General features: G+C 53.4%; 1 protein-coding gene across 4 annotated transcripts; it reads right to left on the bottom strand.

Annotated features, from left to right (window-relative positions):
• Positions 1-314: 314 nt before the first annotated feature.
• FXYD5 (FXYD domain containing ion transport regulator 5) lies at positions 315-11972 on the bottom strand. Of its 4 annotated transcripts, none has more exons than XM_057712570.1 (11): positions 11883-11959; positions 11218-11339; positions 11067-11127; positions 9185-9265; positions 8408-8461; positions 6970-7086; positions 4265-4333; positions 2985-3014; positions 2832-2906; positions 583-628; positions 315-489 (listed from the first exon to the last, which is right to left on the bottom strand). In XM_057712570.1, the coding sequence occupies exons 3-11, from the start codon at positions 11125-11127 to the stop codon at positions 447-449; spliced, it is 576 nt and encodes a 191-aa protein (XP_057568553.1). In that variant the 5' UTR covers positions 11218-11339; positions 11883-11959; the 3' UTR covers positions 315-446. The 4 variants fall into 4 exon arrangements, with proteins under 4 accessions (XP_057568553.1, XP_057568555.1, XP_057568554.1 ...); XM_057712572.1 differs by having other exon boundaries at positions 315-486; XM_057712571.1 differs by lacking the exon at positions 11883-11959 and adding an exon at positions 11815-11833.
• Positions 11973-12233: the final 261 nt, after the last annotated feature.

Genomic DNA, 12233 nt, shown 5'->3' with positions numbered 1-12233 from the left:
CACCATGGGCCTGGGCCCTGCATTTGTGTTTGCTCAGTTACCAGTGCTGCCTCTCAATGTCAGGGGTGAGCTGGCTCTGGACACCAGGCTCTGCACACGGACCAGGCTAGGGGGTCTCAGTCTGCCATGGGCGGGATCCAGCACTGACCGCCTCACTGGCCAGATTCCCCCGTGCCCCCCCTCCCACCCCCACCTCTGCAATCCTTCCCATCTAACCCCAGGCTGGCTTCATTCACCACATCCCCCAGCTTGGCTTTGGAATCTGTGACTCCCTCACCCCAGTCCCTGCCGTCATGAAGGATCAGAGATGGTGGGGCAAGACCACAGTGCTTTATTTCTTGCCTGAACAGAATGGATAAACGGGGAACCAGGCAGCCCTCAGGGCGGGCAAGGCTGGGAGAGTAGGGGCTCAGGTCATCAGTCCCGGCTCTGGCTCCATCCATGTCCTACCTCTCAGGAGAGGCTTTGTCGACGACGCTGTAGGTCCTGCTAGGGGAGGCAGGAGGCCGGGCATGGTGAGCCAGTGGGGACTCAGTCTCGGGGTGCGCATCTGGTCATCACCCCCAACTCTGATGGACTCACCTGTTGTGACTCCGGCATAATCGGGGCAACTGTCTACACTTGCCGCCTGTGAGTGAAGGAAATGGTTCAGACGTGAGCTGGAACAGTGCTGACTATTGTGGTGATCTGGGTGCTGGAGGACGAGGCCCATTCACCCCGTCCCTCGGGAGGCTCCAAGGCAACTCTGAGCAAGCCACGAGAAGCTGACAGGGGAAGAGCTGATGCAAGCGTCCCCGGCGGGGGAGCTCCCCCTGCACCCCCCCCACACAGAGGAGCCCTAGCTTCTGTGTCATTTATGAGTTCAGCAAACGTTTATTGTGCACCTACTCCATGCCAGGCAGTGATCGAGGCACAGGGAACACAGCTGGGAGCAAGAATGGATAAAATCCCTGCCCTAGTACAGCAGACTTCCTAGTGGGGGAGAACTGACAATGAAAAAAAGAACTAAGGCAAGTGTACGGACAGTGATGAGTCAGTGATGCTCTCTATGAAGAAAAATAAAATCAGGAAGGAGGCCGGGAGGCCCAGGAGCTGGGGGCATCCTCATGGCGATGACTAGAGGGACCTCACTGAGGGGGTGATATTTGAGCAAAGACCTGAAGGAGGTGAGGGGGGAGCCATGTGGACATCTGGAGGAAGGGTGCTCCAGGCATAGGGAACTGTCAGTGCAAAGGTCCTGAGGTAGGAGTAGGCAGGTGGGATTAGGAAGGCCAGGGGGCTGGGCCAAACCTAATGAGGGGCACCTTAGAAAACAAAGGGGAGTTCAGAAAACAGCCCTCTCCCATCTCCTGGCTGCCACCCTTGCCCACCCTTCCCTGTCCTTCCAGACTCACCTCCTACTCCTCTCCCGCTCACACTGCCCCAGCCACCCTGGCCTCTTTCCGTGGTTATTGCAACATATTCAGCTCATTCCTGCCTCCCAGGCTTTGCACTTGCTGCTGCCTCTACCTGCTTTTTTTTTTAAATCATCTTTCTTATCATAGAATCCATTCTGATTTTACCTCTTTAGAGGGAGTGCCTCTCCCCGTCCTTCTCAATCTCCTAGGAAGTCTCTTTTTCAGTATCCACTCTGCTCACTAATGCACTGACCTGTTTACTGTCATCCCCTCACAGGTTGTGAGTTCCCCAAGGGTGGGGAACAGGGCCCCCAGCAACACAGCACAGGCTGGGCACAGAGTAGGTACGCCCAAATGTCACAGGAACAACTTATGGCCACAGAGACAACATTCAAGCTCTACCCTCACATAGACCCGGGTTCAGTCCTTCTCTGACTTTTGTGTGCTGTGTGACCTTGGACAAACTTCTCAACTCTCTGAGCATCTCTTTTAAACTTTTCGGTGTTCTGCCTGATAGGCAAAAAAGCTCATTTTCCTGATGACGAAGTTGGACAAGAAAAGTCATAAAACTTGGCATGGGTTATACAGCTTAACTGAAAGTGTGCAAGCTGGCGGCCCCCGTGTTTTATTTAATTTGAAGCATTTTTTAAACTTTTTTAAAAATTAGTTTCTCTGCTTGTTATCCTCCCTTTGCCCCCCTTCCGCACTTGACCCTGGGCCCTGGGAGGCTGACCTGAGAGACCACAGCCCCCTGGGCCCTAGTGGGAGAGAGGAGGGCAGGAGGAGAGGGACGTTGAGGTATCTGACCCCCTCAACCCCTGCCCTGCTCCCTCCTGGTGGGCTTACCAGGAGGCAGTGGCTGGAAACTTCTCCCTGGACCCACAGCTCTGGCTTGGGGCCCCCTCCTCCACTTCCATCTCTCACCAGACCCTGGTGCAGCCATTACTGCCCCTCACCCCTGAGGACCAGGGCCATCACAGCTCCCCGCTGCTGCTAGTCCTGGAGAGCCGCACCATTGCATTCCCCGCCACCACCGTGTGAACAAGCCCAGGTGAGCCTACTGGAGGAGAAGACCACCAGGCGAAGAACTGAGGTGCCCATAGAAACAGAGCTCCCTGCTGACCCACGACTGACCTCAGACACATGAATAAATCCAGCTGCAACCAGAAGAACCACCCAGCTGAGCCCAGTCTACGTTTCCAAATTGCAGAGTTGAGAGCTCAGAAAATGGTTATCATGTTAAGTCACTGAATTCTGGGGCGGCTTATATTGATATGCCTCCTTTAAAACAACCTTGCTCAGGGGCCTTCAAGAACCTACCGCCCCAACAACCTTGCTCAGGGGCCTTCAAGAACCTACCGCCCCGTCAGAGTGCAAGCCAAGGCCTCCTCCCTCCCAGGCCTGATGCCCCTCCCGCCCAACCCCCGTTCTCACTGGTGAGGATGACGATGCCTGTGATGAAAAGCACTGCTGCCACCAACAGCCCCCGCTTCCGGAGGGTGTCCTCGTCTGCAGACAGAGAAACGGAGGAGAGCGGTGAGAGGGGCCTGCACCCTCCTCCCCCGCAGCCGCCCATGGGTAACTTACCATAGGAGAAGGGGTCGTCCTCGCTTGAACCTGGAGGGGACAGAAGGGAGCAAAGGTTCGTGGAGTGAATCAGTGAGTGAGAGTCAGAGTCAGAGAGGAGACACCTGGGTCTCAGATTTGGTGCACTTAGAGCAAAACCTGAAGTTCTCACTCGGCACACAATCTGGTTCCCATCACCTCTAACCTCTTCTCCTCACTTGCCACCCTTACTCACTGTGCTCCACACAACCCCTCCCCACCAAAGGTGACCATGCAGACCTTTTCTCACCCCAGGGCCTTTGCACTGGCTGCTCCCCGTCCCTGAAGCTCCCTTCCCCAGACATCCACATGGCTCCCCTTCAGCTCCTTCTCAGTGAGGTCTCCCTGGCCCTTTACAGAAAATACTCTCCACTCACTCTATCACCCTAAATGTGCTTTTTTTCTTCTTTTTTCTTCGTTTTTCTTGATAGCAACTTAAAACCACCTGATATATAGTTATTATGGTTCTTATTTATTGTCTCTCTCTCCCCATGAAAACATCTGCTTCATGAGGGAAGAGATTTTCGTCTGTCTCATTCACTGCCATACCCCTGGCACCTACAGCAGTGCCCGGCACACAATAAGTGCTCAATGAATATTGTTTGAATGAATGAATGAACTCTCTATGTGACCCATGGGCGTATCATTTCCATCTGTTCCCTGGGGTTGGCTGGACAGGAAGTGGAAGATAAGACGAGGAGGGGAAGAATCAAGGGGCCCCTACAAACAGAGCTCCCTGCTGACCCCAAACCGATCTCCAATGCACAAGTAAGTCCACCTGAGACCAGAGACGCACTCAGCCAAGCTCAGACTAAACTTCCAAATTGCGAACTTGAGAGCTACATAGATGATTGTCTTTTTTTTTTTTTTTTTTGGCTGCTCAAGGTCTTAGTTACGGCATGCGGGCTCTTTCAGTTGCGACATGCGGGATCTAGTTCCCCTACCAGGGAACTGGGGGCCCTGCATTGGGAGCATGGAGTCTTAACCACTGGAGCACTAGGGAAGTCCCAAAATGATTGTCATTTTAAGCCATTGGGTTTTGGGATCTTTGGCACGCAGCACTCACTTATGCATTCATTCATCTATTCAGACCTTTACCGTGTGCCTACCCTGTACCCACCCACAAGAACATCAGCCCTGAAGTCAGGTATTCACCTGACACCTGTTTACTGAGCACTACTCTGTGCTGGGCAGTACTGAGGCACTAAAAACACACAGTGAGTAGGAAATAGCCTGTTTAGTCTGGGAAGGGAGTTACTGACCAGTCTGTGTGAGGCCGTGGTCCCTCCTGATGTCTCTGCCTGGGGGTCGCGTCTCGGAGGGTGTGGAGCCTTGAGAGGGATCAGCAGAAAGAGTGGCCAGAAGATGGTGGAGGGCAGGAGCGAGCCGTGGAGGGAAACAAGAGACACCACTGAACATCTGGGTCTGGGAGAAGCCCCTCTCCCACACCTACATTCAGTGCGCAGGCCAGGTATCCCCCCTCACCCACCCAGGGAGGCAGCCAGGAGTGGCAGCTATGGAAATACTGAAATAAGCCTGCAACTCCTGATTAAGACCAACAGCCCCGAGGAACCCCTGGCCTGTCTCCTAGGACCTCCTGGACCACCCCGTGATCAGGAATAAAGGGTAACATCTCTCAGAGCCAGACAGAGCCCTCCAGGACCCTGACCCAGTCACAGAGCCTGGAGATACTTGCTGGAAAACATGTGGAAAATCGCCTCTGCTCCCAGACCAAAAACACCAGAGGGTTCCTCTCTTTAAAAAAAAAAAATCAATACCCCCCAAGGAAAGACCTGCCCCTCTGGCACTGAGGGGTGTCCTAAATAAGGTGGTCACCCCTGACTGATGCCCAATGTGAAGCCAGCAGGCAGAGAAGCTGCCTCATGAACTGGCTCCCCCGGCCAGTCTCAGCGCCTTGTGTTCTAAATATGAACCGACAGCCAAAGATTACCAGATGTTCAGGAAAGCTTTTTCCAAGAAAAGGGATAAGCAAGATCAAGGGCAAAGGTGGAGGGACCACAGGAAATGTAAAAGGACAGCCTCAGCGGTATATGGTATGCCCTGCCGTGAGGGAGCCTGGGCTCAAATTCTGGTTCTGCCACTTTGTGCTGTGCAGCCTAAGGCCAACCACGTAACCTCTCTGGGCCTCAGTTCCCTTCTCCATAAAGTGGGGTACCAACAGCTCCTACCACATAGGGCAGTTGTCAGCACGGAATGAGTAGCATGAAAGCTTAGCAGGAGCAAACCCTCAGTGCGTTGTTGCTATCCTGTACTGGGCCCTCACTCCTCCCTTCTGGGAACAGCCCCCTTTCTTTGGGGGGAAATGCCCCTGCTTCCCCAGACCCTCTCGGTCTCCTATCGTAACCTAGCCACAAGGGAGAGCACGTGACCCAGTCTCGCCCTTCCCTGGGACCTTTCAAATTCCAAGTAGGGATTCTGAGCAGACCCTAGGTGAAACTAGACGCAGAAGTTTGGAGCCGGCAGATGATTGGAGCCATCTCCTTGCCAGGTGGAAGACAAGCTGCAGCACAAGAGAAACAAAGACGCAGGAGGGGGACGGGCTCTGCGGGCGCTGGGCGACCCGAGGCTCAACAGTGCCTCTTACCACTTTGGCTCCTTGACCCCCTCACCCCAGTTTAATTTCCATCACGTATAACCAGGAATATGGAATAACACACAGAGTAACCCAGGTCAGCAAGGACTCGGAGTAAGTGAATCCGGAGATGTGAAGATGTTTTCTCAACAGGAAAATGTGGAAACAGATGCTACACCCCACCCCCACGGTTGTACAAAATAAAAAAAAACTTCCTTCCCCAAGTATTTCCATCTGTTGTAAAATTGTTTTAATAGACAGATTATCAGAATGAGATGCTTTACTACCATCACTGGGAAGTTGTAACAATGATAAAAAATCTACAAGGCAGATGGTGTGACCTTCGAGGTAGTGCTCTTGTGCAGTGCCCAGGGTGAGCAACGGTGCATGCACCTCAGCCTGGGAGTGGCCTAAGCTATAGTACTTTCCAGTGGGGCCTGCCTCTCAAATACGCATCATCACACAGGCATTAGAGACCACCTGTTACCTTTGTTTCTGCTCATTCCCCTTTCCCACACCTCTGGTAACAGTAACTCACACATCCTGCAGAGAGCCTCCCCTTCCCTGACTCAGGCTATGCAATTGAGACTTGGCTAACCCAGTTCTTCAGCCCCAAGATGGGACGCAAGACTCAGATCTGACCAATCGGAGTTGTTCTTTTCCCAGGCTCCCATTGGTCAGACATGGGCACGTGACCCCAGCTGGGCCAATGAGAGTCAACTCTAGGCCTTTGAGCTTGAGATGCGCTCTAGCTGCTGAGTTTGCAACCTAAACTTGGAACTACAGGACCACTTTTGCCACTAAGAGGGGGAAAGCCGCTTGAGAATGAAGTTAACAGTGCTGAGAGAGGAAGTCAGTCGTGATGACAGTGCTTGAGCTCTTTGACCCAGGTGTGCCTGAAATTGGTGCCTCTGTACTTTACAGAGCGTATATCACTAATACATCTTTTTTTTTTTTTCCAGTTGGGTTTTATGAATTTTGCTACCGAAAAGCTCCTGCTCTAACATTAAGAAGACCTACACCAAGGAAACACCCACAGGCACATTTCCCACCCCAGCCCTTTGAAGGGACCTGAATAAAGAGGGTCTGAATCTATCAAGTTTGGAAAACGCTGCAAACGAGATGCTCCCTCTTGGGACGCCTGCTGCAAATAAGCTTTATTACGACTTCGAGAAGTCCCACCAGATAGAAACGTGTTTAACTTTAGAGTTTCCCAAATACCTCTGACCGCAAACCAAAAAAAAAAAAATTTTTTTTTTGAAAAGTGTATTAATTCCCCAAACGGGTGCTCTGTGAAACATACTCAGGGAAATGCTGACCTAGATGGAGAATTAAACACAACTCGTCTGTTGCTGTTCCAGTCCTAGGCTCTACCTTGCGTCCTGCTCTTGTCCGTCCCCGGACCTGTTGTTAGAATCACCTCCACTTCCCTCGGTTGCTGTTGCGGGGTCTGGATCTCCACCTGGTCCGGCGGCGGCGGCGGCGTAGCTTCTACTCAAGTCAGAAGAGAAAGGAGGGGGAGGGAGAAAGGTGCGAATCAGGGACCTGCAGAAAACAGCAAGGGGCCCTCTGCCCTCAGGCCGGCAAAAATCAAAGACTTGCAGGTACCAGTGTGTTGGGGAGATGAGGGAGGGGGACTCTATCACATGCCGCTGGTGGCAGGGCAAATCGGTGTTCCTTTGCCCCACAGTGTCACGAGTAAACTTTAGAGCCAGGTTCCTGGACCCGCATCCCAGCCGTGTCACTGACTTTCAGCGACACCTTGGGCGAGTGACTCTGAGCTTCCTTGTAAAGGGAGGATAAAGCTCATTTCTGCCTCAGAGGGTTTGTGTGAGGACTGAATGAGTGAATGAGGGTGAACTATTTAGAACCGGGACCGCACTTGATTTGCACTACAAGTGCTCAAGGAGGAGGGGACAAGGTTGCTCATCGTGGCACCGCAGCAGCAGGAAGAACTGGAAGCCACTAAGATGCTCATCGAGATGGAGAGGGCTTCATCAGCCGTGTCCAAGCACCCTGCAGAATGCCACGCAGTGAAAAAGACCAACATGGGCGCTTCTATAGGACTGTGGGAAGACCTTCCAAACCCATTATTGCATGCGGGGAGAAAAGCAAGTTGGTAAACACCAGTCATATAATATCCTTAAGCTGCCACAAAGACATCTCCCAATTAGTATATTTCCTCCAGGTAATACACATGTGATGCAGTATCATTGGGGGACTACCCCCAACACAACACTAATGGTCGGGACCTCTCAGAGTGGGAAGAGAACATGCGAATGGGGAGTGGGTGAAGGGATTTCATTTTGCCTGCCATATTTTTATTATTTCCAAGGAGAATGCGTTTATGTACCACTGTATCGCTAAACATTAATGGACAAAATTGGTGAACACTTTTTGAATTATGCTATACTCCAAGAAAAAGTTAGGAAATGATTTGAAAATTCAAAAAAGGAAAAAGATAAAGAGATGAAAGGAAGAAACGGAATGGGTTGGCACACGGGGAGTTTCTGAGGTGTCTGCAAAGCTGTATTCCTTGACCTGGGTGGTGGTTACTTGGGTTCAACTTAGAGTAATTTAAGTTGTACACTTATGGTTTTTATACTTTTCTATAGTTTTTACAATTTCAAACAATTTCTTTACAAGAAGTGAGTGGAGTTAGCTGGCTGCCCCATGACAAAGTAGGATTCAGGGGATTCAGTGTTGGGGGACTGACATGGGTAACCAAGGACCCAGAGTGTCAGAGGAAGAGGGGCAACATTGTCTGTCTCAGGCCCACCTCTCCACCCTCCACCCCTGCCCAGCTCATTACCAGCCTGCACGGTTGAAATCTGAGGAGTGGGCTGGAGTTCTGGGTAGGCTGTGTCTGGAGTCCGGAAACAGGAAGAGAAAAGAGAGAAGGTACATGAATGAAGGTACAGGGAGATTTCCACAGCAACTCAAATTTGATGTCATGGAAACAAATTAATCCACCCATTTGCTAACTGCCCAAATGGGATGCCAGTATCTCCCCTGCCTCAGGCCCTCCCCTCCCACAGATGCCTTTTCACCTACTCAGCATCCACCACCTCTGGTAAGAGCCCCCAGAACTTCCTTTGAGGAACCATCCTTCCCTGACTCTCCCTGGCACCAGCCCCACTGGAAGTTAAACATGAGACCCAGGTCTGGCCAATCAGTTTTCTATGCCTGTGGCCTCAGTGATCAGCTCACAGGTGGGCATGTGACCTGAGCCTGGTCAATGACACTCAGTTCTGGGACATTTGCTGGATTGGGGAAGGGGAAATTCTCTTTCTTCTGGATTCTTAGCAGGTAGGATAGAAGCCCCAGGTCTCTATGGGCCATCTTGACTCCATAAGAGGAGCATCTGCCTGAGAATGAAGCCACCACAGAGAAAACAGAATCAGGAGATGGAGACAGGTTCCTGATAGCATCATTTGAGCCTAGATGGAGCCATGCCTGAAGGTTTATCCCTTGACTTTTCAGTTACACAAATCCAAAATAAAATCCTGTTTGGTCCAAGTTTGAGATTTTTGTTGCTGTTGTTATTTGCAGTGACAGGATCTTGATAGACCTGTCCCTCTCTCCTCACCTGGGGCTGGCGTCAGGATATGAACGTTCTCAGTGACTGGGTCCGCTAGAGAAATGGATGTGGCCTCCTCCGATGTCTGTCCTGGGAAATCAAGGATGAGAAGTCAGGGAGGAGCCTCTGGTCCCCCTTCTCTCACCAACACCCCCACCCTGTCCTCCCTTCTGAAACCTTGGGGGATGACTCAGGAAGTCCTGTCTGCTGGTGGAGCAGCAGACAGATGTTTGATTGATCAGCTTTAGTGGAAGTGTTTTAAGAAATGCTAACACCCCAGCACCCTACCTCCAGCTGCCTCTCCCTGCCCATCCTTGTGGGATGAAAGAGGCAGTTTCACCTAGTGAGTCCAGGCGCTAGAGTCAGCCAGGGCCCTGATCTCAAAATCTGTTCCTGATAACTTCCTTGCTGTGTGACCTGCAACAAGTGAAATCCCTCTCTGAGCCTTGGTTGCCTCATCTGCAAAGTAAGGATAATACTTGAATCTACTTCTCAGGACTGTAGAAGGGGGTGAAATGAGATGGAGGCGGGAAGGGTCTCCCCCACTGCTTAACATGCAGTCAGTGCTGGATACAGCCACTGCCCCCACCCTGGCCCAGCCTCCATCCTCTCCCTCCTGGACCATCACACAGCCTCCTCCCTGGTCTCCCTGCTCTCATCCCACCCACTACAGTCTGCTCCCCACACACAGCCAGAGGGAGCCTGTGAACCTGAGTCAGATGAAGCTGCTGGCTCAGTGCCTCCTCTGGCTCCATCTCACTCCTAGTAAGAGCCAAAGTCTTCACCTCGCGCATAAGTCTCCCCTCTCCACCTGGCCCCCTGTCACCTCTCTGACCTCTCCTCTTCCTACCCTGCCCTTTGTTCACCCCAACCCAGCCCTGGCCTGCCTGCTGTCACTCACGCTCTCCAGACAGCACTTACCCCTCACATACCTGCTTGGCTTGTCCCCTCCTCTCCTTCAAGTGTCCCCAAATGTCACATTCCGGTGAGGTCTTCCCTCATCACCCTGTTTAAACAATCCTCATTTCTCTCCTTTATTTTTCACCGTAGCACTTTTCACCTGCTACCACACTATATAATTAACTGATGGGTCATTTATTGTCTGTCTTTCCAACTAGAATGTGAGCTCCTGTCTTGTACATTGCTGTTTCCCCAGTGCCTAGAATAAGATCTGCTCAGTGAACGCTTGTTGAATGACTGAATACATAAAAACCATTTTATCAAAGAGAAATGGGGCAGCTCCAGTGCAGAGTTTGCTCTGGGTTCTGGGGTTATAGCCCAGTCCCTCCACTCACTAGCCTCTGGCACAGGGCACTTTCCTTCACTGAGCCTCAGTCTCCTCATCTGTAAAATGGGCATGACAATAGCGTAGCGCTGAAGCCAAAACAAGCACCTGTCATGTAGAAAGCACCTGCAAAGGCCCACCACAGGTACTGCCTTCAGGAAACACTTCTCAGGCAAGGATGAGACATCTCCAACTCCTGCACTGGCCCCAGCTCACCCCCTTTCCCTAATTGTGTATCACCCGGGGATGCAAAGGAGCTGCTGTGCTGTGAGTCCAGGTGTCCTGGCTGCCAAGTAGAAAACTGACACCCTTCTCCCCGCCAAATCAAACTCAGCGAGTTCTTCTTGGAGGTGAAATGGAAGATGCTCAGCAGGACAGGCCCTGGCCAGACTCGTTGGAAGCAGCCACCCAGGTCCGAGGTAACTAAACAGGGTGTAACCTTGGCCCCCTTATCAGGGGGCCCCCCACTTCCTGGTGCCAGCTCAGTAGAGGACTGAGGACACAGGACAGAACATCCAAATTCACCAGCCGCCCCCCCAGCAACACACGCACTCTAAGTAGGGCTGGGGGCTCTGCAGCGGGGTGGAGACAGGGGCTGGGCCTTACCTCTGGTGGGGAGAATCAGGCCAGCGATGATGAGGAGACACAGACGACCAGAGGACGACATCTATAGAGCAAGCAGAGCTGGGGTCAGCCACGATGTCAGTGAGGTAGGCCCAGGGCAACCCCTGGGGACGCTACAGCTCCCCCTCCTTACCCTGAGCAGGCACCTCCGGCTTCAAAGACCCCTGCCAGGGCTGATGGCTGGCGGCGGGAGAGGAGGACCAGGGGGAGGGTCTCAGAAGTGGGGTGCCCCCAGCAGTCACTCCCTCTTTCCCTCTGCAGGTCCCCAAAGAAAACAAGAAGCATCGGACTACACCAGGCTTCCAGCAGCAGCCACTGCACAGGGGCAGCCCTGAGGCGGAGAAGCCCTGGCTGGGCTAGCCAGGGCTGACCCTGCAGGGCAAGGGGAGGGATCTGGGGCCCCGGAGTAGGTCTGAGGGCCTCGTGCCTCCCTCTGGGGCCGTCCTCAGCAGAGACGTCCGCGAGCAGGGGGAAAGAGGAAGAGTGAGTAATGCGCTCTTGATCTCAGAGGAAAAAGTGAGCTGGTGTCAGGGGCCTCGCAGCAGGGACAATAGCGCAGGATGCCGGGCAGATCTGGGAGGGTGAGAGGGATGGAGGCGAGCTGGGGAGACCGAGGCGGGAAGGCGGAGAGAAGAAGTGCCGCGCACGTTGGTACAGGAGAAGGGAGGGAGAGCGAGCATGAATGGAGGGCGGCGAGGCGCCGGTTAGATCGTCCTCGGTCTCCACCCACCTGAGCTCGGCCCGTGGGCCCAGGGGAGCGGATGGAGGAGGGTCGGAGGGGAGACTGGAGAGACTCACGTCAGAGCTGGGGGTCCCGAGCCGGCAGCCTCGTGCGGAGAGGGCAGCAGCGGTGGCTGCGTGCAGGCGGAGGGTGTGGCCAGGGGAGCGCTGGCGGGCGGGGACCGAGACGGGCTCAGTCATTTCCTCTTGGGTTTCCTGGCTTCAGAGCCCGGGGTGGGAGCAGGAGGGGGAGACGTAGAGGGCGGTGGGGGGGCTGGGGTGAGAGGCAGGGCGGAGGCCTCCACCCACCCGGCCTGGGGCTCCTTTGGGGAGGGAGGGGGAGCAGGGGGAGGGGTCTACTCTGGGGTCTCGGGGATGAGAAGGGAAGGAGCAGTTGAGGGGGGGCGGGTTGAGGGAGGGAAGGGAAGC

Source organism: Hippopotamus amphibius, chromosome 16, assembly GCF_030028045.1.
Source record: "Hippopotamus amphibius kiboko isolate mHipAmp2 chromosome 16, mHipAmp2.hap2, whole genome shotgun sequence".
NCBI lineage: Eukaryota > Metazoa > Chordata > Mammalia > Artiodactyla > Hippopotamidae > Hippopotamus > Hippopotamus amphibius.
Note: the sequence above shows the minus strand (reverse complement) of the source record. Positions and strands in the feature narration are given on the sequence as shown.

Coding starts and splice junctions, on each gene's coding strand:
- FXYD5 (XM_057712570.1), bottom strand. CDS start 11,127: ATGTCGTCCTCTGGTCGTCTGTGTCTCCTCATCATCGCTGGCCTGATT. Junction 629..2,831: donor AGGCATCGTCATCCTCACCA/GTGAGAACGGGG, acceptor CTTCACTCACAG/GCGGCAAGTGTAGACAGTTG. Junction 490..582: donor TTATGCCGGAGTCACAACAG/GTGAGTCCATCA, acceptor TGCCTCCCCTAG/CAGGACCTACAGCGTCGTCG.